The sequence below is a fragment of the Mugil cephalus genome, chromosome 6 (assembly GCF_022458985.1).
Source record: "Mugil cephalus isolate CIBA_MC_2020 chromosome 6, CIBA_Mcephalus_1.1, whole genome shotgun sequence".
Lineage (NCBI taxonomy): Eukaryota > Metazoa > Chordata > Actinopteri > Mugiliformes > Mugilidae > Mugil > Mugil cephalus.
The window spans coordinates 4396797-4424561 of NC_061775.1; the positions used below are offsets into that span (position 1 = coordinate 4396797).

General features: G+C 40.3%; 3 protein-coding genes across 5 annotated transcripts; 1 reads left to right on the forward strand and 2 right to left on the reverse strand.

Annotated features, from left to right (window-relative positions):
* Nucleotides 1-219: 219 nt before the first annotated feature.
* spata6 (spermatogenesis associated 6) lies at nt 220-15187 on the forward strand. 3 transcript variants are annotated; one of them, XM_047586598.1, is made up of 11 exons: nt 220-378; nt 2225-2362; nt 2689-2737; nt 2866-2907; nt 3047-3165; nt 5197-5277; nt 8469-8903; nt 10001-10103; nt 10396-10436; nt 10791-10927; nt 13077-15187. In XM_047586598.1, the coding sequence occupies exons 1-11, from the start codon at nt 289-291 to the stop codon at nt 13180-13182; spliced, it is 1341 nt and encodes a 446-aa protein (XP_047442554.1). In that variant the 5' UTR covers nt 220-288; the 3' UTR covers nt 13183-15187. The 3 variants fall into 3 exon arrangements, with proteins under 3 accessions (XP_047442554.1, XP_047442553.1, XP_047442552.1); XM_047586597.1 differs by having other exon boundaries at nt 223-378; nt 3050-3165; nt 10764-10927; XM_047586596.1 differs by having other exon boundaries at nt 225-378; nt 10764-10927.
* Nucleotides 15023-20066, reverse strand: dnttip2 (deoxynucleotidyltransferase, terminal, interacting protein 2). Its single transcript, XM_047586595.1, has 7 exons — nt 19903-20066; nt 17484-19318; nt 16560-16698; nt 16250-16345; nt 15944-16108; nt 15662-15771; nt 15023-15343 (listed from the first exon to the last, which is right to left on the reverse strand). The coding sequence occupies exons 1-7, from the start codon at nt 19975-19977 to the stop codon at nt 15247-15249; spliced, it is 2517 nt and encodes an 838-aa protein (XP_047442551.1). The 5' UTR covers nt 19978-20066; the 3' UTR covers nt 15023-15246.
* Nucleotides 20067-20572: 506 nt separating this feature from the next.
* Nucleotides 20573-25877, reverse strand: gclm (glutamate-cysteine ligase, modifier subunit). The gene is made up of 7 exons (XM_047586599.1): nt 25509-25877; nt 24832-24894; nt 23548-23632; nt 23140-23196; nt 22847-23049; nt 22565-22679; nt 20573-22399 (listed from the first exon to the last, which is right to left on the reverse strand). The coding sequence occupies exons 1-7, from the start codon at nt 25632-25634 to the stop codon at nt 22230-22232; spliced, it is 819 nt and encodes a 272-aa protein (XP_047442555.1). The 5' UTR covers nt 25635-25877; the 3' UTR covers nt 20573-22229.
* Nucleotides 25878-27765: the final 1888 nt, after the last annotated feature.

A 27765-nucleotide genomic window follows, 5' to 3' on the forward strand; every position in this document is an offset into this window, starting at 1 on the left:
TACCTGCAGTATATGAAGAACATCTCGTTTATCCTTTTTTATTGTTTGTGTAAATATGAGTAAATATTTATAATGTCAAATAGGCTTTAAATCAATTTAATAGTGTTAATTCAGCATACATTTTATGTGCTAAATTCAGGAACCTAAACATTGAGACACTGATGCCACAGTGACTGGGACAGAGGGAGCTCGCATTTGATTGGCTACTTTATGGTCACGTGCCTCTACATCCGCTCTGTGACTGTTGCTGTTTGGCAGCTATGACAACGAACTTTAAAAGTTGGATGAATGGCCTCAGTGAAGAAGAAGAAGAAGGAGTCCTCCTCTAAAGTGCATCACAAGTCTCTGAAATGTACCGTACACTTGGACATTCAAGCAGTAAGTCCGTCTTCGTGCTGCTTCTTTGTTACAAAATTAAGAAAAGAAGCCGGTGTCCATAGCTCAGTTTATGTGAGCTAGCTAGCTGGTTACATCCTCTTCCCCCGGCTACTAACGGTTCCCTAAATACACACTTAGCCAGCAAGCTAAAGCTAACCGTCGCAATTTAACATTAAGCAGCACTAATGCAATGAGTACCAGTCATTAGCTAGCTAATTTTATTAGTTCTGCAGAAATGTAAGTTTCTAAACCCCCCTGAACATACAACATACAATAATGGTGATAATGTTGATGCTGAATGTCGATGATGCTGTCGATTCAGTTCATGAAGAGGAAGTGCTGACATTAAACCTTCACGTTTACCCAAACACAAAATGTTTCCTGCCTTTCATGGGGCTAACAGTATTGCATTTTTATTTAAAATATGAGCAAAATAAAATTATAGTGAAGCTATTTTTTCTCTAATGAGTTGTATCTGTAAATAAGTTATTTGTTGTTGGTTGTCATGTCATAAATGGTAAATGGTCTTGCTTTTATATAGCACTTTTCTACCTGTTGGTAACTTACTCAGCGCTTTTACAGTCACAGACACATTCACCTATTCTCTCACACAAGCACACACACATTCACACACTGGGAGCAACCTGCAGTTCAGTGTCTTGCTCAAGGACACTTCGGCTAATGACACATAACCTTTCAGTCCATGGACAACCCCTCTGCTCAGTTTGATCTCAAGCGGACCAAACCAGTAAGATAATAGCACATTGACCTATAAGACAACTCCAGATTTTTCTGATTTCTTTTAGTGCAAAGAAGAACAAGTAAACCAGGGGAATGTTTACATTTAAAAAATTATCCTTCAAAAAGAAGAAGAAGAAACTATAAGAAAAACTAATTCAGCTCATTGCTGTCTACTGACAGCTACAGTTACAGATTTGTGACAAAGTGGTTGAGAACCACACCAATTGTCCCCATTTACCATTTTATTTTAATCGTGCTTGTTAAGTATCTGTTTGCCAAATTCCACCTTTGTTCTGTACTGTGCATACACTTACTGTCTCAGGGTCGTTTGTGATTTGCAGTATATTTGGTTACAATTCATACACCAACATTTAATTGAGTTTATTTGAACACTGAAGATAGAAAACATCAAAATTAAAAATAATATGGTTAATTAATATGGTTAATTGTTGTGCAGGAGAGACGGAAGCCAAGAAACGCTTGTGAATTACCTCCCCTGTGTAAAGCAAAATGTATCTACAAATATAAAGAAAGGTCTTAGTGGTGTGAAAGATTGGACACACCTGTTGCTCATATAGTTGATATATTGTTAGTTTGTTGTTAACTTTATAAATAAGACTTTATTGACACCAAAGGGGAAATGTTTAGATTAAAGGATTAAAAAATAGTTAGATTAGACTGTTGACATCATGATTGTCCATTAGGGCTGTTGCTCCTGAAATAGAGATGCAGACACAAATATATTCCAGAGGAAGTAGATGGTCTTTTAGGTGTGGTGTAAATTCAGTCTGTTCATTCTAAAGTATGCTGCTGTTAGAGTCTGTAGGGACAAAAGACCTCTGGCAGCACTTCTTTTTGCACTCACTATGGGTGCTGCAGTCTCTGGCTAAGGGAGCTACCTAAGGTCCCAACAGCCTCATACAGAGATGATAGGGGCTGTTGAGGATGTTTAACAATCTGGCCAATGTCCCCCTCTTATCCACTTGCTTCACTAAACCCAGAGCCCATTCCAGAGTCTAGTCGTGTCCAATCTTTTTCTGTCTCTTATGTATGCTCTGTCCTTGATGCCAGCTTATGTTTGACATGTTGCAATGTGCATGTCCAGATCACATGTCCAGGAGTCCTCCTTACTCAGAAGAATGATATCTACCTCAGTGTGTGCAGCATGGGCCAGTACAGGAAGACCCCCTGTTTGCCCCCAGTCTTCCCTTTAAAGTTCCATTACAAAATGGTGTTTGTCAAGGTGAGAATAATACAATTTATTACAGAAATAAAGGATGCCACCCGGGCTAGGACACAAGATTATCAAGACGTATTCAGGACAAGAGATGGTGGGAGTGCTAGAGCATTTATGTCACAATCACAGTACTTTAATTCCTTTTATGTTGTCTATCACAGTTTTTTTTTTAATTTAATTTTTTGTATCTTTTGTTCTTTGGTAATTGCACACAAAAATTTACTTAGAGCAACATATTTTCAACTCCTGATAAAAGGACCTTATTTTCTCTGTCTGCCTGATCTTGTTATAAGTATTGATTTGCTTTGTCTGTACTCTGTCTGTTTTACCAGACTTTTCCCGGTGTTGTTGACCCTGCTGATGTGGCTGACCTCCTCGAAGGTAAATGCCCATCTGGGATTTGCTTCCTCATCTCTTTGTCCTGAAGGCTACCCTACGCAAGCTTATAGGCTATTAGCTGAGATACTGATCATTAGCTCACAGTCTGTTTATGCTTGCCCTCCTCTTAGCTGACACAACATCTTTTGAGCTGATTCAGTCGGTGCCTCCAGGTATGCTTTCTGATGATGCCATATGGCCATGTTCGGTCCCCACTGTATCCTGTCATTACACAGCAAAAACAGAAACTTAAACTTATATTGTATGTATGTGTGTGGTCTTGTTTTGTGTCGTTATATGATTTTTTTTCAGAAGGTCAGATCCTCGCCACAATGGAGGAATGCACCAGAGATTTCTTGTACCCTGGACCCAGACTGAGCTCCAGAGCTGCGGAAAGAGAAATACTCATGAAAAGATCGTCCTCCTTTCATGTAAGCGTTTTTCAGTTTGTGCCTTTTATTTCACCACCTGGGCCTGCAACGCTCAACACCTGGGCCCATATTTATTAGACTTAGAATTACACTTAAGGATGCTTCAGCATAGGAAAAACTTCATTTGCTGAGTGTGAGCAATAGGACACATTTATCAAGTAACTTACTGATACTTACAGCAGTATCTGTTTTAGGGGATTTTTCTAGTTCATCACATGTAGGGTAGTGAATGAATATCCAGTCAGATACAGATTTACCCCATATCACAACAATCATAACAAAACGTTATTGCATATCGCTCTATTCCACAGACATGTTTGTAATTTTAACCTTTAATATACATGTATAGTTTACCCTTAAATATTTCAAAGGTTGTTAAAATATTCCTCTCTGATTGATGTCAGGTATTCAATAAATCTTCATAAGGTTAAGGCAAAATTTATCATGACTTGCTTATAAGTATATACAATTAATTAAGATAAGTTTGTAAATGTAAAATTAACAACAATCTAATACATTTCTGATGTATAATAAATAAAATGATGAATAGCACTTTGATCACTGAAAAAGTACTGTCACAGAAAGCAACTTTTTTTAACAGTATTTGTAGCTATATGTTTTTTTCCATGTTGTCCATTGTTTGAATTGTTGTAATTGATTGTTTAAAATGTAATAGTAGTGGGATGAATACAGATCTCAGTGTAACACATCCACTAGTCAGCCATAATATTATGACTACTGATCTGCTAATCTTGTCAGTGGGATTCAAGTGATATTTGAAGCAACTGTCCTCAATAGGCAGAAAATGAACATTTTGTCCTTAAATAGTTTAGATGAAGCTGCAAGGAAGAAAAACGTCCACTTTTGTATGTTTTCTTCAGTGGTCAGTAGTTATCAAAAGTGGTCTAAAGAAGGAAAAGCGATGAACCAGCAACAGAGTCAGGACTCAGTGATGTGATGTGAGTGAACATACAAACTACGGTATTTGACGGCAGTGACCTCTCCCAGCAGGATTATGCACGCAATCACAAAGCAAAAACGGTTCAGGAATGGTTTGAGGAACACAGCAACGATTTCAAGGTGTTGACTTGGCCTCCGAATTACCCAGACCTCAGTCTAGTCGTTCCAATCTGTGGGGGTGTGCTGGACAAACAAGTCTGATCCATGGAGGCCCACCTCACAACTAGCAGGATTCAAAGGATCTGCTGCTAACATCTTGGTGCCAGATGCCACAGCATAGGAAGTATAGACGAGTCCATGCCTCGACTTGTCCAGGCTGTTCTGACAGCAAAAAGAGGGATCTACACAATATTAGACAGCCGGTCATGATGTTATGACTTCAAATAGGATACATTTTGTGTCAACTGATACATTTAAAAGTATAGTAGTAAAGTAAAATTTTCAGATGCCAGAGAGACCCCACATCATGCTCATCATGTGATTCAGGTTGATGGACAAAAATATTACATGTGTCATTCCAAAGCTGGAGGAGATTGCTGCTTTCTCTAACCGAGTCCCCTCCTAATCTCGGTGGCAGTGTACATGGCAGGCAGATACACTGTGGACCAAGGTGGTGCTTTTGAACCAATTCAAAAGCACCACCTCGTCTCAAACTCAGCAGTATTTCCTTATAAAAGATATCATTTTCCCCATGAAGTTGTAAACTTGGTCGTACAGACAAGAAAAATAATATGAGAACCTCCTGTCTTTTCAGTCAGTTCTCATATTTTTCCCTGTTCTTTGCTGCACTAATTAGCATCTTTAAATGTTTTTCACAGTCTCCCCACGCCCACCACCACCATTGCTTTTATGCGTTTCTGGATGTGTTTGAGGGCCACATTGTAATTTTGGAGTCTCCACCATAAAAACATATTATTTAAATATCACTGACACCTTTCTCTTTTCTGCACTTTTCTGTTTTTCTCAACCCAGGCACAGAAGGAAGATTTGTTGTTATAAACTGGTGTTTCAAGCAACACCGTTATCTGTCCCTTCTGTGTTATTTCTGTTCTGTTGTCTCTCTGCCTCCAGGGAATTTCACCTAAAGTGGAGTTTTCTACGACATCAGTCATAGAAGAGACCGATGGGAGAAACAGCTGGGCTTCCTCACCTGTAAGTCTGTTTTGGTGTTACGTCTCATTGGTTCAATTTAATATTAGTTGTATTTTTTTTTTCTCTTGATTTCTCCGCCTTATTTGTTTTGTTGGTCAGTGATAAGCCTGACAGTTCAAAACTTCTGGAGTGTGAACACAGTTACACACTCAACATTGGTATAAGTGTTGAACGCAGCAATATCAGAAAAGATTGATCTTTAGAGCAGTGGTTCTCAACTGGTCTGGCTTTGGGACCCACCATCACCACCTGTTAATGACAAGTCGGGACACAAATCAAAAAATATTTTCAAAATCTCAAATTTATTGAATGATATTGAAAGATTGTACAGTTTGAACCTGAGATAGTAGAATATCACCGTATGAAAACACAAAAAAAGAAATGATAAACCAAAACAACCAGTAGGCGGCGCTGCTAGAGAGGAGAAATATTCCATTTTATGCTCAATTAGCTGCATTTCAAAACCAAAACCAAAACTCTTCACTGCTGCAACATCAACTTTTTTTTAACACACTCACTGTCAAACACAAACTAAAAAAGTCCAACTACTGAGAAGTAGTTACACTCACTGAATATATAACAATGTTGTATTGAAACTATTCAGTCACTTCTTCAAGCATTAATCATAAGGCTGTCGTGACAATCAGAACATTTCAGTAACAGCCATTTTTAACAGGCTCGGTTAGTGTTTTCATGCAAAATACATGAAATTCATATCTCATATAATCTGCGTCGTACCTGCATTCTGCCGCTAAATTAGCAGATGTAAACTCATTTTGTGTATCTTCTTCTATGGTATGAAATGACTGGTGTCAGCACTTTGGTGGTATTGCTGTCTGTCCATCCATCCAAGGATATGTGTTCTCTCCTTGTGAATGTAATTACCGGGTCCTCCTGTTAGATCAGTGATGCTGATAGTGGCTTCTAATGTGACTGTGATAATGGCTTCTCTCATATGTCCAACTAGTTGGGGGCAGTCAGTTTTAACTAGTGGCGCTCCTGTATCTTTCACTCCTCTTTGTGGATTTTAAAGGGGAAGTGAAACACTCAACAGACTGAAGCACATGACGGAGTTCCGCTCTTATCAACAATATATAACACTTTGACAAATGTTAGCACATAAGGAGAAAAGAGCAGCTATTGTGTGTTTTTTAGTGAGTGCCACCATCTTGCTGTACTGTTGTCGTCATGGCCATGGTGTTTCCCATAGCTGTAGACAGTGAAAGAAAGATGCTGTGAAAGACAGATAGATAGATACACATAGTGTGTACTTGCTTTATATCCCATTTTAACGTGTTGTTGCAGGTAGCTTGGTTTACCTGCTACAAACAGGGCTCAGTGTTGTAGTGTTTCTGCTCAGACACCTTTCAGTGAAAGCATTGCCACTTCCAATTAAATGGTCCAGTAGATGGACTCTGAAACAGGGGCATCAGTGAACAGTAGCCACACTGACTCCAGTTAGTTAAAGTTTGCAGTTAAATTACATATTGTAATGTTATGTGTGTGTTAATTAAAAAAGCAATTGAAAAGATTAATTAATTAATCATGTTTAAGTATAATCTTCTCTTTAAAGTTTAAGGCGTGAATATACGTATGTGCAGTGTGTGTTGTTTCAGCAGATGAACTCGAAGAAGACAGAATAATACCCAAATATAAGACAAAAATAAAGTGTAACTTAAAAAATGGGATGAATGAAAATTTTTCACAACAGTCCTGTTGGTTAGATATGATCAATCACACAGTGGTTGCCATGTTTTGCCAAAAACACTAACATGTATTTCCCAGGTGCTGCAACCTAAGCTAAGCTATTTGTTTAAATGGGATGTCACTGACAGGGAAGCAGATTGTCAGAGTGTTCTGCTGGCCCCTCAGGGGGATGTCTGGATCAGAGCACTGCTGTGGCTGTCAGACAGTAGAATTTCTCCATTTTCTCTCTCCTAATGGCTCCTCAGCATAGGCATTTCTCTGACTACCTGCCCACCCAGCTGACATACCACGTCGTGTTCTGACAAAGATTTCTGGAATAGCAATGAATGTACAGTCTTTATCAATGTTGTAAGTGTTATCCTTTGTTACATGTCATAACTCTAATCTAAGGACACTTTCAGTTGTAGTGTTTTCTGGATTACAGTGGTGATGACAGTGTAAGTATGTTAATAAGGGTGATCCACTGACTTGTTCTGCATGTGTTCCATGTAGTTTAACATCTATTCAGTAGATTTTGAACAGATGAGGATAAATATCTATATATATAGTTTGCTAAAATGATGGTAAAGAGTTATTTTACCTTCATTTTACCTTCATGGATGTATTAGCATGCTGAAGTTAGCATTTAGTTCTGGGTTGCTTTATGGAGCGTCTAGCATGACATTAGACTGTTAACCTTGTTATTATTCATCAACATCCCGAGCTTTGTCGAACTGTGTCTTTATCACATAAAACCGACCGTAGAAATCACAGCTAATCGCTCCAGACAAGCCTTCACCAGTCAGCTGGTGACAGGAAAAATGACTCATTCTCACTGGTCTTTCACCAGTGACAAACAGAGAGAAGAGCTGAAGGAAGTCAGAGATGGTGGGGGATTTCGTGAGGAGACCGTACTTAATTCCATTATATAGTTGTTTTTTGTTTTTTTAAATGGCAGTCTCCACAAAGATTTATTCATCATTTAGTTTCTCTTAAAAATAGTTTTAATGTTGTGTGATTTCCCTAATTAGCATTTAGATTATCTTCGTTTTACAGCCAGGCAATGCCTCTTTATCATATTAGACTGGAGATGGCCATCAAATGCAATTAACATTTTATCTTAACTTATTTATCCCCGGTTGGCATTACCTGCAGGAAGTGGGATATTGCATCGGAGAATGATGTTAGTGGCCATTAGAGTTATTGAAGTAATTCTGCAGAGGTTGTCTCCATGGCAGTGCCGCTGCTGTTGTAACACTTAAGCTGAATGATTTAGCTAATGGTTTAATGGTTTTTGTCCAGGGAGAGCAAGTCTGTCAAGAGTGAGAGCTGCTCCCTTAATGGCTAAACACTTCTGTAAAGGAACAAATTGTTGTCTGCAGAGAAATCTAAAACCCTCAAATGTTACGTGTCACCTTAAAGTGGGGACATGAGAGAAGCTCACTGTGTTGTAACAACATAACATTTTCCCCTTTTCTCTCTCATATTATGTCCCTGCACCCCAGACCTGCTCTCTTTCTCCTGTGAGGCCACCTTCAACCCCAACCAGATACAGTTCAGCAAAAAAGTCACCCACTGGACATTTTTCACAAGCAGACAATGTGATCTGTGCCTCTTTGAAAGGTGGGAAGGAAAAGCTAAATGTTGAGGATATAATTACAAACTCTGCACCGTCATCAACGACCAGATGCGCTCCTCTTTCATCCCCGTCTGACTGCAGTCCTCAAAAAAACAAAAAGGAGAGAAAACAACGTGTGACCGGAGTACCTCTGGAGTGTAGCTACCAGCAGCCCACAGTTTCCTCAAGGACACGAGCGCTTTCTCCTTACACCCACCGCAAGATGTGCCAGCTTTCTGAGGACGCCAGGCAGAGACTCAGACATCTCCAACTGGGGCCTCACCACTTTAGGAGGGAAACTGAGAGCCAGCCACCCTTTTTGGTTTGTAACATTAGCTATATTCCCCCAAACAGAAGACAGCTGGCAACATAATGGTATAATGGTTTGTGTAATGCCAACAATACATGTGTTCAGTGCACAGGGGTTATAAGATTAATGGAATTCGGAGTTGGAAGTAGTTGAAACCTCAGTGGGAGCTCCCCAAAATTTAGCTTAATCTAGTGGGTAGATTAAGTGGAGGGCATAATAAAAGAGCAGTGTTAATCTTTTTACCTGAGCCGTTAATGGATTTTCACGTCATGAAAATGTTTCTCTATGTGTGCACAGAATTATCCACACGAGGGACCTGAGCACACTTTAAATAGCAGACGTCCTGTATTAAGGTTTTTAGCTTTAACTGTGGCCCTGTCGCTGCTATCAGAGGTTTGCAAATATGTAAAAGAGAATGGTTTTGTGATGGCACAGCCTTAGACGTCGTATACTGTACAGTCAGTGGACACAAATTATGAGGTATTTGTGTTGTTGTGTCACACGCGTGACAGCAGCTTTCTACAATACAATGGGTGTTTCACTGAAGCATCCTTTTGCTGCTCTGGATTTCCTGAGGGAATCGTCTTTCAACAATTAACCCTGCTAATTGGGAGTCAAGCCGCAATTAACAAATAGATACCTAATGAAGGAGTTTAGCCCCACGGTGAATGCATTATCTGTTCACATTTCAAAGGCTCAACTCCTGGTTTGTGTGAAGCACAGTCCTATAAATAAGGGAACCTGTGTTCTTGGCGTAGGTTGTTTTGATAAAATCTTCTGTGTCTATGTTTTCTTTCCTTGTTACGATATTCTCTAGGAAATGGCTCGGGGCTCGGATAACAGGCAAACTGTTTAATAGTGAGCTGTTACATAATTAGCCACAAGCTTCAGTAAGGGAGTGACTGTGATGAATGTAGGCTTTCATATTTCACATTTCATATATGAGCTGTAGCACACAGGATGATTTAGTTGTGGCATTACTTGTTGATAATGCAAAGAAAAATCTTGCTGTGGGCTAAGCGAGTGTTTTACTATGTATATAAAGTAAATAAACACAAAAATATGATACTATTTAACAGCAAATGACTTGATATGTGTTATTATTACAGGTATCCCGCTGTAGTAATATCTCTGGGGTAGGATCACCTTCTTCTTCTACACCAAATGGCAGCATACATCGACGCTCTTTCAGCTTTTCAGCTGAACACACGGGTACGGATGCTTTTCATACACAGAGCAACTAATATAGGCATGTGCCTCCACGTTCTTCTTTGGTCCAGTGCTTTTAAATACATTTTAGTAATTAGCTTCGTATCAGACAGTGTGACTGCAAGACTGTTGAGACTGTTAAACATGTGTACTACAAGTATACATTAATGCACGTATGCCACGGTTTACTTACACTTTTTAGGAACTGTACTGTGTTATTTGAAGGAAATATTGTAGATGTCCAAAGACTTGTCTAGCCACATGACATTTGTCACTTTTTTTTTTTTTTTAATAGATTCTTCCCTCCTTGGAAGTTACAGACCAAGAGCAGCCAGAGTAAGTTCAATTACAGGACGGCATCAGTGCAGCAGAGATAAGTGCTCTGATATTGTGTAGAACTAAATTATGAGCAAAAACATGAGGATTCAGGTAATGTCCTAAATATTATATCAACTTTGAATATAAACGTCACGATGGATGGAAACAGATATTGATTGTCTGTCTGCCTGTGCGATGCTAAGATTTAGGACTGAAACAGATTTGTACATTTTAACAAATGGTGTCTTTGAAGCTGTGTCATTCTGATTTCTTGGATTTTAAATGCTTTACAGACAGAACGTAAGCTTTAGGGTATTCGCCTCTTTTGCCTTTTGACCTTTATAGCTGGAATCATCTTCTGTTCGGATCCAGTCACCTCTAGAGACACCGTCCAGACATGAGCCCCAGATCAAGAGCCCTGTCAGAAGTTGTGCCTCAGCTGAGTCTGAGCTGGCTGTGTCAAACTCCAGACATCCTTTGAATGTCGGCAGCCATTCCCTCAGAGAACGGTAAAACCCTTTCCTCTAAAATATGACAAATGTTGTTCAATCTTTGTTTAATGTTTGTTTAATGAACTACTTTGCTTCAATATTACAAGAACACAGTAACCAAAAACCAACTTGGGAACGAATAATTTATGGGTCTTTAAAACTATGAGCAATATTTTGTGTCTATGTCCATATTTCATAAGGGCGCCGGAGGTTCTTTCATGTTGGAGTTGATACTGTGATGGCATCACAAACCACTATAGCCTTCTGTTGGAACGTAAAAGCAATTGCTTATAACATTGTGTTTCTGCTTGTGGTAAAGTGTGGTAAAACGGTTCAATCTAACGTCATATTTATTAACAGAAAGCTGCCCAGACCAGCTCTGAAACTTCTTTCTTGGTTGTTGTTGTTCTTACACCTGATGGAAATCAGCCTGATTGTGTTTACACTCACGCCACAGCAGGAGTGAACATAATCCTCTTTTTTTGTGGTGTTTGTCCAGAATTTATTCTGAGACATCTGTGTAAATCATTTGTGTTTGCTTAAAAGATCCTAAAAGCAAAAGAGGCACTTGTATGAGTTTCCAATTACAGTGAACACAAATATATGGAAATCCCATGAGATGCTAGTCTTCCCCTGCCACTGCTGATGTGTGTGTGTGTTTGTGTGTGTGTGTGTGTGTGTACGTACATACACGTCCAATCTTTAATTTTGATCACACTCGACAGGCAGGATGAATTCCCCTCCACCTTTTAAATTACAGAAGCTGATGTCTTGTCATGTTTGTTCATTACTGGGAGAGGCAGCAGAGAGGAGGGAAAACAAAGAGGAAAATGGTATTGATTTGTGTTTCAGCTTTAGACTGATGCATTTGACCCGATGCACACGTTAATACATTCAGAGAGACCTTGTCATCGATCATGGCATCTGAGAGTTGAACACGCCGACGGGGCCGATGTTCCGTTTTGTTTGTTTGTTTCGTCTTCCCTTTCGCCTCCTCCTCTGTTCAGTCCATAAGTAAACATTAAAATCAATGAACAATCCTAAACTGCAAAGTAAATTGCAGGAAATGAATGATACTTCTCTCTCAATTGGAAACACGACTGGATTCGCTGGGTGGGAGATTAGAGTGGGCCTTTGTAGATTCCCTCCGACAGGGAGAGGGACACGTCTTACCACAAATCTTTGATCTATAAAGAAAATGACAGATGCCAGTGGCAGCGTTTGCCCCCAAAGCCCCGAAGTCTCAGTCTATTCATGTCTCTGGATGATTTGTCCTTGATGACTTTTTGAAGCAGGTACTGAGTTTATCTGATTATAGATAAAAAGCTTCCATTCCCACTCTGTGAGCCAGACCAAGACACCAGCCAGTCTGTCAGTCATCACCCCTCCACTACCAACAAATAGACTTGGATGAGACGCAACACGGGAATTTATTTCTGTTACTGCAATCTGTTATTTAATCACTGCCTGTGACACATTTACACAGTACTGAAGGAGCACGTTTATGTGTCCAGTTCACAGCTGGTCATTTATTCCACAAAACTTAGAGGGTAAAGAAGCAAACGTAGAGAGGACTTTTAAATGGAGGAAGAAGTGTCTGTTTTAAATGTTGTCGTGAGCATAGCACACCTAAAGTGTGTCACCTTTTACGTCCTCTCTGGCATCTTCTGTTTGGTTACAGCACAGACTAGTGGACAGAAGTAATACCTGTTAGAACATCTTGTAAAAATGCAAATAATGGCTGTAAGTTACATGAGTCAGAGCAGTCGTCACATGTTTTCAAATTACACATTGTCTATTTTACCACAGTCATTTTTGTCACATAAGTATTTTTTGTGGCCGTTTGACATCATCCTTATTCCTTATTCTCTGATGTAATGGACAAAATCTCTGTCCATTAAACAAAGCGTCTATCTGTGTTTTTAGATTACGTCGAAGAAATGAGTTGAGTATGAGTCAACAGAACAAAAATGATTCGATTAGGATTAGAACAAAGCTTGAAAGCGATTATTTTTCTTCACTTGTGTTAATTGTCGTCTCGGATTTATTCGTCCCATTAGTCACAGCCTTAATATACAACACTTTATTTCAGTGTCTATAAAAGCTCAGTTAATAAAGTTTCCTTTCAGTTTATAATCTGCCTTTTCTTTGTGTTTTTGTTTCTCAGACTTCAGACGAGTCCGTCCTACTGGGAGCAAATCCACAGCCGAGTCCAGAGGATCCTGAGGACGCACAAAACCAGCTGGGACCACACAGTGAGCTTTGACCTCTAACCTGATTACAAAGTGTAAAGGTTGTAACTATAATAACGTATACTGAATATCATAGTGACAGTAAACTCTGCATAGGTGTGGTTATAACCTGTAGTGTTATGTCTGTGTGACAGTCGCACATGGCTCTGACGCTCCTTCACCTCTAGATTGTATCACTCTGATTGGAACCAGCCCACACACATTCATCTTACTTTATCTCCTCTTCATCTTCATTTACATTTCAAACCTCCCTAGCACACGCTGAACTGAAAAGGCAACAAATTTACAGGGGTTGCATTCTGATGTGTAGCAAAAGCACTTCCCTCCCACCCATCATCTGGGCTGTATTTTAAAATGCCCCGATAGTGAAAACAGACTGCGACGTCGTCTAATTTTTCTAAAGCAGTGTGTGAAATTGGCTCGGGTATAAAGAAGTAACAATTGTGTGTGTGGGAAGGAGACGTAGAGGATGTAAGCTGCAGCTGTTAAGGGCTCATCTCTCACAACACAAAAGGGAAACGAGAAGGTAGCCAAGAGCCACCGTTGGGAGCCAGGAGCTACAAGAGACTGAGGAGATTTAAGAAAGAGGAGGAACAAAAGTAATCCTCAATGAAAGAGCAGCAGACACAAAGAGATTTAGCCTTAACCCGAATGAAGACATTCAGTTTCATAAAGAAACATCTTCACCACTGAACATCTAAACAGTATGTAGTGTTTTATGCCACTAACAGAGGCCTTAACTGTGCTTCATGTGACAGTATTTCACGTTTTATAGGTGAACTAATGAAATTAAAGTTCATTGTGTTATAAGGTATATTCACAGCTACGCACAGATTCATTTGCAACGACTCTAAACATGGAAGATGAGTTATATTTTACAGAAGGAAATATAAATGATCATCTTTTCTTTTATTGCATTTCAAACCCTTTGACTAAATGCACAGCATTTTGTCAAATTAGTTAGTCTTAAGATTAACGATCAAACTAAATGTACATTCCTTTCATACTGACCATTTCTGTGCAGAGACAGAGGACAATGTTTCATCTCCTACTCACATTGACATTACACTGTTGTTAAATCTGAACAGATTCTTAAACAACAGTCCAATAAGCCGTGAAAAAAACATCTTTCAACATCAGCTGGTGAATGTTTGTTCTCCGTCTGAATCTGTTCTTCGATTTATTCAGAGATTTGTTTTTATTTATCAACTTGTTTTTTTAATATAAGCCATGTATTTTTATAATATTGTAACCTGAATTTAAAGGCATAGTTTGGTTGCTGTGGTGGTTTGGTCAGTGCACCTCCAGTTCAGAGGAGCAGAGAGAAGCAGCCATGGACGCAGTCAGCAGCCACTTCAAAAAAATAACTACAGCAGTTTAGATGTACACTATATTTACTATATTACAATATAATCACGTTACTTGGCTGTCAGGCTGACTTTTCCAAAAGGGGGATGAATCCGTTCCATTGCTCTTTTCAAATCTACCAGACTCCCATTGACAAAAACAATCATGCCAGTTAGTCAGTTTTATTGTGACTTTGTTGTTTTGATGCATTTTAATTTAGAAATCACACAGCGGTAGACGAGCTACTCTTGTGGTCTCAAGTTTCTGTCAGTGGAGTCTGGTAGATTGGAAAGAGCAGTGTAACGGATTCAGCTGTCTTTCTGAAAAGGCTGTAGGACAGCACGGTAACATGTTTGCCATTTCCATTACGGTAATCCTCCGCTTCATGGACTCAGCTGCCAGTTTACTTATCAACTAATGTTTATATTTTGTCATAAAAACCTGCTGCAAGACAAGCTCTCATTTCAGACTATGGCCAGTTCAGAGAACTTGTAGAAGAATGAAAACAAACACAGTCACTCAAAAATATTTTAATTATCATCTGATGCCATGTCCTTTTAGAGTGAGGGATTATTGTACAGCAAATCTTTAAAGAAACTACATTATTCAGTGGAATTGTGTTTAAGTAATTAATAGAAGCATGTTCATCATATTTAATTTCCTCTTTAGAAGCCACGATGTTCAACAACTGAATATTAGTATTTATAAAAAGAGTCAGTGTTCATCAAGTCTTCAGATTCACTTCTTGTGGAATTTACTCTTCATCTTGTTCCTCTTGCCGGCTGCTTGTGCTGCTTTCTCTGCCATGATCTGCTGGTACCGCTTTTTGTTTTTACTGGAAAGAGGAGAAACGTAGACGTGAGATCCAGGTGTGTTTTCTTTTAAAGGTGTCCAACAATAAATAACTGAATGATCTGTAATATCAAATGGATATATCTTGATTCTATGTAACACATGAGTGGACTGCACTTTTGCCAAATAGCTTGTGAATGTATTGCAAATGTTTGTAAATGTTTGCGATGAACATGACAATTTCACAATAAACAAAGAAAATGTCACTTTATTAAGTACCTTTCAGTGTTGGTCAGCTCTGGCTAAGAAAGTGCGATAGATTAAAAAGCTGAGATGTGCTGTAATAAAACATGACTCTTACTGCCTGAACTCAGCATCCTGCAGCAGCTCCTCCATCATCGTTCTCTTCCTCTCCTTCTTGGGAATACGGGAATGATAGAAGTCGACCGGGCTGTCCACCACTGTACCAACCTGTAACACAAACATTAGACATTACACTCCGGTTGGTGTTGACAGTCCACAGGCTGAATATGTGGAGCTGCTTGCACAATTTAACTAAACTGCTTACAAAGAAATAATGCTAAAACTGAATATTTACAACCACATGTGTAAATGTACTGTAAAACGAACTGATGTCACTGACCTGAAAGTATTTGGGAAAGCCATCTCTGTCATTCTTCTTGTAGAATCTCTTGGGATCCAAAGACCCTCTCATCTTCAGGACTTGGAGGTCCCCTTTCAGCTCCTGGGTGAGCTCAGGGGCCTTCATGTTAAACCACCCATCTCCTGTTGATTTCGCCTTCTCTGCCTGAGAACAACAATGATAATGTTTATTGTTGAAAAATCCCTTTAGCAAGATTGGAATAAAATCACAGGACATTATGTTAATAAGGTGTTAAACTTTGGCAGATAGAAGCACAGAGAACTAGCATCACTGTGTAAAACTTACTCTGTGTTTCAACTTTAAAGCTTGCTTGGATTCACTGTATGGAGGCACCGCATCCTTCTTCGCAAAGTCTGGTCCAATAACACTTTTCTTCATCACCTGTGGACAACAACAAAAACTGCTGAAAAGCACAAAACACTCCACTGCTCAGAGATAAAAGGTCAAAGTCAAAGAGAATGAGAGGGAGACCATGAATAACTCCATCTCAGGTGTTATTGGATTTACCCATCCTCGCATAACGATAAAGTTCATTATTCATTCTCCACCAGTGATCACCTTCAAAATAGAAAAAAAAAATCAATCACTTATTTACCTCATCTTGGATCTTCTTTTCCTTTAGTTTCTGCAGTGAACTGGAGGCAGGATTTGATTTGCTGCCATCAAAACTGATGTATAAGCCCCCGAGCTCCTTCACTCTGATGCCAGGGTCAATACGGCTGGACAACTCTTTCCTGAAATAAATAGGCACAGAGAAAATTCCTCAGGAGCTGCAGTCATGTGTCATTTCTCACCTCTGAACACTTATTATAAAGTAGAACGATGTTGCTGTTGATGTGCGTCTGTAGCGTCAGTGAGCACTCAGTACTTAATATATCTTGAGAAGGAAAAACAAACCCCAAGTGTCCCTACAAACCAGACTTATCCATCTCATACTGTACTCCTCGTTTTCAACAGAGCAACAGCACCTAACGTGTACAACACAAAATGCTCTTCACCATGACTGAGATGTTAAAATACTAAAAAAAAAAAAAAAAACATTGTCTTTTAAAGGAATAGTTTCATATTAAGGGAAATATGTTTCCATCTGTCTCACTAAAAGTTACATGAGATGACACCACTGTGTTATTTGGTTACTATTAGTTTAGGGCCTCATTCACTAGGAATGAGTGAAGGGTTATCCTGGTTTGTGTGTTTAATCCAAGTGTAAAACCATGTTCTTGTGTGTCAGACTGTATCATTCTGTCTCAGAGCGTAGCCACCAGCCAGCAGGTAGCTCAGGAATTCACTAGAAGCTGATGTAGCAGAGAGGAGTAGGCCGGTGTTTGCACCAAGCTACAGTTGGCGCCTCAATTAAACACTCACTGCACAGAAAGGCGTGCGTCCATCTTCTCATTTAACTGTTACTAAGAAGGCAAATTAGTGTATTTTCTACAAACTGTCATGTATTGAGCACAACTGACATGTCTTTGTGTTATTGTACGTGTATGAACCCTTCCCATCTGTCATCTGTACTTACAAATGAGGATCTCTACTGGAAAACAGCAGTGATGAACCTTCGTCGTCGTCATCGTCGTCCCCCTCCTCGTCTACAAACTCCTCATCGTCCTCCTCCCCCTCGGCTTCTTTGGCGGACGTCGTGGCCTCCTCCGCGCTTCGCCCCTCTCTGAGGTAATGTTCATCAGCATCTTGTCCGGGCCTCGTGTCAATCACAAACAGCCCTTCAACTGATGCGGCTGCTTCGTCTGACCTGTTGGAAGGTTCGCCCCTCTCCTCCTTCCTGTACCCCAAACCCTCATCTTCAGAAACTTCCCTCTCCTCCTCCTCCTCCTCCTCCTCCTCATCGTCGTCATCACTGCTGTCCAGCAGGCTGATTGTCTTTGTCTTCTGGACAGTGACGTCTTTAATCTGCGGTTCAGGCTCAAAATCTACAGTGATCTTGAGCTGCCGGCTCGACGTTACCTGAATGGACTCAACCTCAGCATCTGTATTCACTGTGCTAACTTCCATTTTGTCCTCATCATCCTCATCCAGAGGCTGACCAGTCTGTGATGCGTGGGCGTCCACATGAGCTGCGTCCATAACTTCGTGCTTCTTTTCAGCCTCTTCAGTGATTTCAGAGGCCCTCTCACATACTGTGACTTTCACTGATGGGCAAGGCTTTACCGGCTCCGTTTCCTGCATCATTTCCATCTGTGGAGTGTCCTCGTCTCTCCTTTCAGCGGACGGCTCCTCCTGCTGGTCTCTGACCCTCACTGCAGGATGACTAACAGCTTCTGATAATGAGGGGGAGACATGGCAAACTTCAGAGATGATATTTATCTTCTCTTCTTTTGCACCGCCTTCACTGGATGTGATATCTTCCTCCACCAGTGTGCAGTCTGCATCCTCGATCACTGTGTTTTCTAACCTAGAGTCATCTAGCGAATTGTCCTCAGCTCGCTCTACAACGACACTAAACTCTTTGAGTGAGCGCCTGGAGGCCCGAGCTCCTCTGCTGCTGTTCCCTGAGCCTGTGCGGCTGCTGCAGGGGGTCCCTCTGCTTTGTGTGGAGCAGGGGCTGCCCACTGGAGAATGCACCTCAGAGTCTGAATCCACTGCTGCCTTCCCTCTTGCTGACCTAGTCCGTCGACCTGTCTGGGAAGGAGACTCTGAGCTTTCCGACAACTCTTCCAGATACATGGGAATAGGACGTGTTGGCTTTCGGGCTCTCGTAGATCTTCGTGTAGCAGACTTTAAAGTTTCAACTCCTGAGACACTGGAAACGCAGCTGTCAACGTCCGAGATCTCCGAGTCCTCGGTTTGTTGTTTGGAAGACGATCTGGTGCGAGTAGTTTTTCTCTGGCTTCTAGTGACTCTATGGGATTCAGACACCACGGAGCTGCAGGACTCCGTGTCCCGCACCACGTCTTCTTTGACATCCTGAGCTGGACTTTCAGGAACTGTCTTCCTTCTCGTGCTCCGGCGGCTGCTTCGGACAGGCTTTGACGCAGATACCACAGAAGAGCACGACTCCACCTCAGATGTCTCCTCATCTTCACGATTTACGGTGCGTGGCTGCCTCCTCCTCCCCCTGGTGCTTGTTAACGGCACTTCGTTGTCGGACACTATAGAGCAGGCCGACTCCATGTCGGATATGTTGCATTCGTGGGTGGAGCCCACCGGTGTGGAGGGCTCTGGACTGTGGAGTCTGGATACTCTGGCGCATCTCCTTCCTCTGGAGGTCAGAGGACATTCTGGAGGACTTCGGTCACTGTTCTCACTCTGGCTGCAGGCCAACACCTGGCCATCGTGGGTAGGGCTCCCTGCTTGTTTGGCAGCACTCCTGGTTCTTCGACCAGCGGAAGGAGTGGCCTGTGAAAATGAGACACGGTTCGCGTTTCAACAAGTGTCTTAGTCACTGAGGTCCATTGCAGGAAACAATAGAAACTTTTGTTTAACAGTCACAAATATTTTAATGTTTACAAAAGGTATTAGAAAACGTTTTGCAACAGTATCTTACAGACATCAACACAACAATATGGAAACATCTGAAGACAATGAATGGACATTAAAGGCGAGCGATGTGATCTCCTTCACACTTACTATTTTAGTCCTTATGCCTACCTACGTGGCTCGGGCATAAAAATAGGTGTGATGGTTCTATAATATCTGATCAAATGTAATATTATTCACCAAACCTGCCTCTAAGGTGCCGAGACTCAATCCGCTCAAACACGGCAGGGATCTTTCTGTCAGTCACATTATTTTTGTTTGTCAGCAAACGTTTACAAACTATGAAAAAGGAAGAGCGCTGCTGTGTGTCCACGTGAAGTTTGAGCGGATCCACGCATCAGCACCAGAACTGTCACGTGTCAGGCTTATATCGTGTCGGATAAAACCTTTAAACCATCTCTAAATATTTACACGTTTAAATAACTTCTGTCGGACTCGCGTACCTGAACATCAGGGGGCTGATCTGGGTTTGTTTTAGTTGGGGAGTACACGCGTACTCCTCTCCTGGTGGCCACCATCTTGAAAGCTGCGTTCCCTCCTCACTTCCGGTGTTAAAGGAGCGAGATTCCTATATGGGTCAGACTCGACTAATCGATGAACGAAAAATGACGAACAGGCCTAACAGACGATTGCAGCTATAAACCAAACGAATTAATTCATGACAAGAAAAGGTAATGTACTTATCATGTCATGGACGTTATAGTGAAAGAAATATCTACTAATTAATACTAATACTAGTATTAATAATAAATAATAAAACTAATACTAATTAATATTAATACTACCTTAAAGTGGCAGCACAAACATGTACCCAGGTAATGAAAATAGTATTTTTATATTGTTCCTGCCTATTTGTAATTTGCAAATAACATTTTTATATTGCAATGCATTTCAGGCACCCTCATGTAGAACAGAATCAAATTGCAGTCTTGGATTATCAGCCTTAACACACAGCTGGCTAGTTCTAGTTTCTATTATTTGGTTAGTTACAAATATGTCAACGTCAGCTATGTGTTCTTCGATTCTGGTACATTCAAAGTTTATTCAAAATACCAAATACTACTGTATTATGTGGCTGCACTTTGTCGGATTTAATAAAAACAAGGAAGTAAATAGGTTCACATCTCTCTTTAATGGACTGATGAATTATGAATATACTACTTTGCTGTAATCAAATTATGGAACGTATTGCCTGGAGTGACACTCCAAAGAAGTTTTTCAGACAATTCTTCACACATTCACTTGCAATTTATTGATTGCACTTTTTTTTAAATTGTCATAGTCATCCAAATACAGAAAAGCTTTGAGGGAAAAATAAGCCGTTAACTTCACTCACTGTAGAACAGAATCTTCCAATTAACAATGAACACATAATTTATAAACAATTAAAATAATGATTTTTACCACATGCTTTAACCTTAAATCACCTGATTTTTTTTTTACTTCTACCACAGAAATTAAGGTTAATGTCTGTGGAGGAAATGATTCGCCTCCTTAAACTCAATTTACCTGCTTTCTATATTGTTCTCTTTCAATTTGGAATTATTTTCATTTTGTTGCAACATCAAAATCTTGATTCCATAAGACAAACAGCTGCATGAACCCATGATTGCCCCATTCTCAAAGATTTCCCCCCAATGGTGGTGGTAAAAAAATCACATTTCATAGTTTTACTAAAGCCAATTCATGCTATACAGATATAACAATATTAAATATTTTTACAGTACAAGAAAGAATTTGAGAAGTCACTGGACCCCCTGTCTGCAGCACCTATGAGGCATAAATAAAAACTCATTCACTAACATTTCTTTCCACATCCCCTTGGCGTGGAGTGTCCAGTTCTATATTAACATCACAAAGTACAGCAGTTTGGTAGTTATGTCAATCTCAAAATATTGCTGTACTTTCCCTCAAATTAATCTCATGGGCAGGTGGAAAACATGTCAAAGGACCTGCAAAAACATCACAGGGTCAAAAAAAAAAAAAAAAAAGATTAGCTCAAGTTACACATATGCACTTTGTTACCAGTGAAAGTCTAACTCAGTCTGTGTTATACAATAAACCTCACAAGTGTGCTTGGTTTTGAATTAGTGCATCTTTTTGCTCAAAGGAATGTAAATGGAAAAATCTTGGACATCTTGCATGTCGTGGACTTGGTCCATGACATGAAAAATTGTATGGATGAATACTTGGTGTGTTTGGATTTACCCTAACCTAACCCTAACCCTTTCAAAATAAAGTTTGACTAAAAACAATCAATTCCTACGGGTTTCTCTTGTTTGACCTACTTGTGATCTTTTCATTTGGACTGAAAGATTTAAAGCATCACAGAGGAGACATCAAGTACAGAAGGAGCAACTGATCAGAGGCACTTCACAGGTCATGGTCAAAAATCATTAAACTTGGACCAAAGGTTGCAGATATAATTTTCCATCCTTTTCCATATTTATAACAGCCTGTACGGTCTACTGCTGAGAAATGGCCGATCTGTCAATCTACTGATCATGGTGAGAGCCGCCCTTTGTGGAAGGCACTGATGATGCTCCTACTTTTAATCCCACCAAGATGTAGGTAATAAATACCTATATCTTTATACAGAGTAGATCATAGATGAGGAGGATGCAAGCTCATCTACAAGATAAACAATGACCTCAAAGACTGATTGGTGACTGGCAACATCCATTGTTATTGTTAATTTGCATGTTCCATGTATGTGAATGAAAACGGAGGAAAATGGCTTCATCCCTGCATCTTTCTCTCTGGTTGGGTGCTAGGGGCTCGTCTTCCTCGCGCTGACAAGGTATCCCTTAGACTTTATGATGCCCCTGCTCTTGACAATAATAGAGTAACGCAGGACCCACTCCAGCCTCCAGTCAGCAACGCTCAGGTCCTGCGTGCCCTCCTGCACAGCCTCCTGGAATGTGGCTGCCGACATCAGCTCTGGAAAAACAAAATACGTCGAGAAGGATCAGTTTTAAACCAATAAAATAAAACAATAAAAACAGACATGTCCTTGTAAACTATGGTTTGCCAAGTGGCTCATGAAACATCCTCACATACTCACTAACCAAGTTGAACTAACAGTAAAAAGAAACTGGCTTTCACCTTTGGGGTCACTGTGTGTGAGCAGCTGGATGTCAAACTCTTTAGCAAAGGCTGTGAGGTCAGGAGGCATCACACAGCAGGAGGCCAGGTTGACCTGGTTACTGCTGGGCTTCACCTGGTCCAAGAGAGGGAACGTCATCAGTGACTGGATTTATTTGGTTTCGCATAGAAAACTGCACAGACAGATGCCCGATCTTCACGTAGGTCAATGCTCACAATGGATTTATCTTAATATTCTGTCATCCTACAGATGACGCACATCAAGACACTATTCTCACTGACCTGAGCCCAGTTGTAGAGCTGCTCCAGCAGATCTTTGTCCAGGTCAGAGGTGCCAATGGCAGCAATCCGTTGGCTCCTGACGAGCGCTTCCAGCTCCTCCCACGCTGGCTGAAGGTGAGTCAAACTTTGGCTGTCACCCTCCGACGGCCCAGGTGGTGCTATGATGACGGAGTCAAGCTGGGACACTGCAAGCGTCTGGCAGGCTGTGGGATATAATCAAGGCCGGATAACAGAACAGTTAAGAAATTTCTGAAGCACATGAAATTGTTCTGCTGCAGAGACTTAAAGCTTACCCATTTCCACTGCATCTCTGATGGAAGACTGACCCGACTCACACAGGAACAGCTTGACTGCAAAAACAAGACAACTGTAAACACAACACCTCCTACTACTTATCTATTCATTGTACTTTCTGTCAGATATTAATTAGGAATGCCCTCATCAACCTGTCAGCCATCACATTTAAGGATTTCAGAGACTTATGTAAACAGCCTTTTACATTAACAGCTATAGGTTTGTTTAATGCACAGAAAATGAGAAGAAGCCAGGTTATGGTGACGACTGATAATATAGTATTTATCAACACTTTCAAGCATAAAAAAAAAACTTGTTAGGGAGGGGAACTTCTCTAAGTGTTACATGTATACATAGCTTTAGGTTTCTCTTTGAACAAGAACATTTTCAGGAAAAGCAACACTAACCTGAAACTTTCACCTCCTCCCTTTCTTCAGGTGTGATGGCATCAGTAGCCTCAGGGATGGAGCAGTCCAATGTATCTGAAAAATCCTACATGACAAGAAGAACAACAACTCAGCTTTCAATTCACTTCTGTCTCCATTTCTTGTACATTTGTTCATATACCAAGTTTACAATTTTGCTTATACCACTCTACTTTACTACATTTTTACTTATATTTTAATCTTATTCTATCTTTCTTTCTACTTGTGGTTCTCAAGAGTGTTTTTTTATGTGCAACTCAGCTATTGCGGCCAAGCAAGTTCCTCTGTGGATGATTCAAGTCTGTCTAAGCTCTGATCAGAGACTGTAATAATGAAACTAAAATGTCTATTTTCATTTAGTTATTCACACACAGGTATGCTACGGGCAGAATGCTTGGAATCACATGTATTAAAGGAAGAAGTTAAAATAGATGGAATTCATTTCTCATTTATTTACAAATTTTTCAGTCGAAGGAAAAAAAGGGAAAAAAGAGGAAGAGGACGTTATGTAAGAGTAGCTCAACGCAATCACTTAAGACAGCAATCAAATATATAAAATCAAATGCATTTCACATTTTAGACTCAGTACAATATACCAGGACATGAGCCTTACAACACAGACATGTTGCACAGCGCTTCTATCACCTTTGTGTTTTCGTAAAAATACAGAAGAGACAACACACTCCACACCACAGTGTGAACATGCTATTCTCAGCATGTCCCTGCTCGAGACGCGTCTCATGAGCTTCATGTTCGTAAGAATATAAGACCCCTAAGTTCAACTCTCCCTTCCACATTTGAGTCCCGAGGGCGTGGTAATAAACGCTGAGGCAGACTAGCTGAGTCTAGCAAAACAGCCAGAGAGATTCAACAGGAATGGCGATCCACTACCGTGGATTTCACAGTGTCTTTAATTTCATTCCAGTGTTCGCATAGATATTAGTTGGACAAAACCTATAATACAAAAATGAATACTTTCTAGAAAACCTTGCTTTGCTAATGGATAAAAACCGACTTTACACATGTTCGTACCCCCACCTACCCCCAAAGCTTTGCACATTTGGAATGGCGCCTTTGTCAGTCAGCACTGCATGAACATTCATCGTGACAGCTTCTTTTCAGTAAGCCTACAGACGTCCTTTGATGTCCACCACCACAGTTATTTCACTTTCCACTGGAATCCAAGTAGCGCATTATTGTGCACCACAGTCACACACTTCAAATAGAAACACTAATAAAACATTAAAAAAAAAAAGTCTGTCCCACCTTAGATGACACTTTTGTTGTGGAGAGCCAGTCGCTCAGCGTGGCTTGAATGCAGTCTCGAAGCTGAAACAGACAAAAAGACAAAGTGTTATTAAGAAAACACTGAATGCAAGCCTGGCATGACTGAATGAACACAGGACAAAGGGTTCACTATTTGAACAAGATCATTCAAAACAGACATATTAGTGATCCGTGAAATCTCTACCCCCACTGCTGCTGTGTGTTTTAAACCGTCAGATAAAGTTTATTACAACCTTTGCCACTTGTTACAGCTTAAAAACATCCCACCCTGAACTAATAGAAAACAAAACTATGAGTGGTGTGCTAACCTCAGCCGCCACACCTTTCTGTACACTTAAGTTTGAAAGCCAAAACAAGCAATCAGCAAATCAATTCAGATCAAACTGAAGGAGAAGAACCACGGCCACGTTTGAAAGGTGTGAGGGGAGCACGTCCCCCCAGGTGACACAGCTCACCTGTTAGTGGCTTCAGCTTAACTGTCTGCATCAATCATTCAACAGTTCACTTGTCTGGACACCATTTCCTTCAGGCTGGGTCATAAAGTTGGCTTTGGTATCAATAGCTAGTTAAATATTTAGCTCGCTAGCCCAACGTGCTAAGCTAACAGGCTAAAGCGTACCACCGACGCCTCCACGGCACAGCTTCTCTAACATTACCTCTTCACTGGGAGAGCACGGACATTTCTTCTTTAGATGAGTTCGGTTGACTAAGTTCCCGGTGTGGAGCCGGAGAGTCTTGGCGCGGTCCAGAAGCGTCTTCGCGGTAGTGTTTTGAGAATCCATGTGGTTGTCTGTAGCTAAGCTAAACAAGGTTTCTTTAATGTTGACAGCCAGCAAGTGATCTCACTCGGACTCGGACTACTAACTAACTAAATCCAGGGCTAGTGAGCAGCTGGTCAGCAGCTACTGATAAAACGCTGCTGTCAGGATGACTTGCACTCAGTGGATAGACCTGCTGGCTTGGCTGTTGCTCAGTGGCTGTTATGGAGGTAAGCCGGGCTTCCAGTCACGCCCCCACGTAGGTGTAGCTCTCCTAAAAGCTGGTCAGGATAACATGGAGTCGTGCCGCATTCGTAATACCTCGGAAGTCAGTTGTAATCTATATTCCGGAAGTTAGTACTCGACCGTACTTCTATTTCAGCCTCCGCAAAGAAAAACAAAGAGCTACAATGACACAATGTTTTTATTCCACTAAGGATAACAAAACATTCTTACTGATTTGGCAGCGATGTCTGCTCAACGTTTCTGGTGAAGTGTGATTTTCCAATTTCCCAGTTCCTTTTAATGCAGCACCCACACGCGTCCACATTACTGGACTGGATTTATTGGAACGGATGCACGCTCCATGTTTGGCCGCTAGATGGAGGTGTAGTAATTCTTATTAGTTAAAACAAAAACATTTAGTGCTGAACAGATGTGTTTTATTTGTGCGTTATGTAAGATGATTTAATTTAGTATTGTGTTTAGTTTAATTACATGGTTAAATCTAATAGTACTTGAACAATGTGTGTTTCCATAGTTAGTCTTTCACCCAGCTACATTTCAAACAGAAATTTGGTACTTTCTGTCCAAAAACAAGAGAGGAAACAAAGGCAACAAAGGCAAATTCATCTCTTCGATTCTGAATGACACCAAGGTACCAACGTTTGTTACTACGTTGGTGCTCACTTGAAATCTATACGAATCCCATGTTCAGAGAGGGTTTTCCAGTTTTACTTATCAAACCATAAGTGTTCAGGGTGCATTCACACTAGGGCCAGCTGTTCAGTACCGCGCTGATGCACGTCCACTAAAAGACTTCCTCCTGTCCTCCAGGTGTAGGAGGACTGCCAAGGTCTGACCTCTATTTTCTGTTCCACTAAATTTATTTCACAGCTCTGGTTACTTTTAAGACAACTGCTTTAAACAATAGATAAGATGTCAATCTCTGAAAACACTACACACTGTTAAAGATTAAACTGACGATTTCCAACCTTTTTGGCTTCTGATAAACTCGAGTGTAGTTGAGGTCACATTTTTGACAGCTCCATCAAACAGTGACTTTCCAAGTTAAATTCTCACATGGCTGCATGTTGATCATGTTCAGATGGTCGGTAGGCCTATGTCAGCAAAAGATTGTTGAAAAAAGTGAAAACAGATTTGTGGATATCTCCCAACTCAAAACTTGTCACATTTATCTGTTGTCTCTCTCTTTTTGAAACCGTATGGAAACTACATATTTCAAATAGTAACATGCTGCAGACATGATGGTCCTTCAGTGTGTAAGCTTCAGTGCATATACTTTAATACATTACTTACATTCACCGCCAATATTTTCACTTAAGCAAATCATTTCTCTTGTAATATTGTATTTTAGATTCCTGTGTTGGTACTTTTACTTGAGTAAAGGATATGGATACTTCTTCCTCTTCTCTATTATAGTATTTATATTTTACACTGCATTCTGCATTTGCTACACACTACTCGAATGTTAGCTTCTTGCTACTATTATTATTACCTTGTTATCATGGTTTAGATATGATTTAAACAACAGAGTACCCAAGAGAAAAATGTTTAAATTCAATCCATATAATGAGTGTGTAACTTATCCTGTACCTTATATATGCACTAAAAACTTATTATGAGACATAAAACAATACAGTGGCATAGGCTACAGTAAATTAAATCACTCAGCAGCTTCAAAAATATTAATAACCATCTCCAAAACCAGCTACTCCATTAAATTCAACATGTTAATGGACCTCTAATAATAACCCAATGATAGCATAATTATATAACACTCAGAGGAGCCTTCCTGCATAATTAAGGGCCTACTGCGACATTTGAATAGAGCACAACTATTGTTAGAGTTATTAACAAACCCTGTGTTATGAAGTGTAAATTGTCACCTGAGAAAACAGTGTTTTAATGTTAC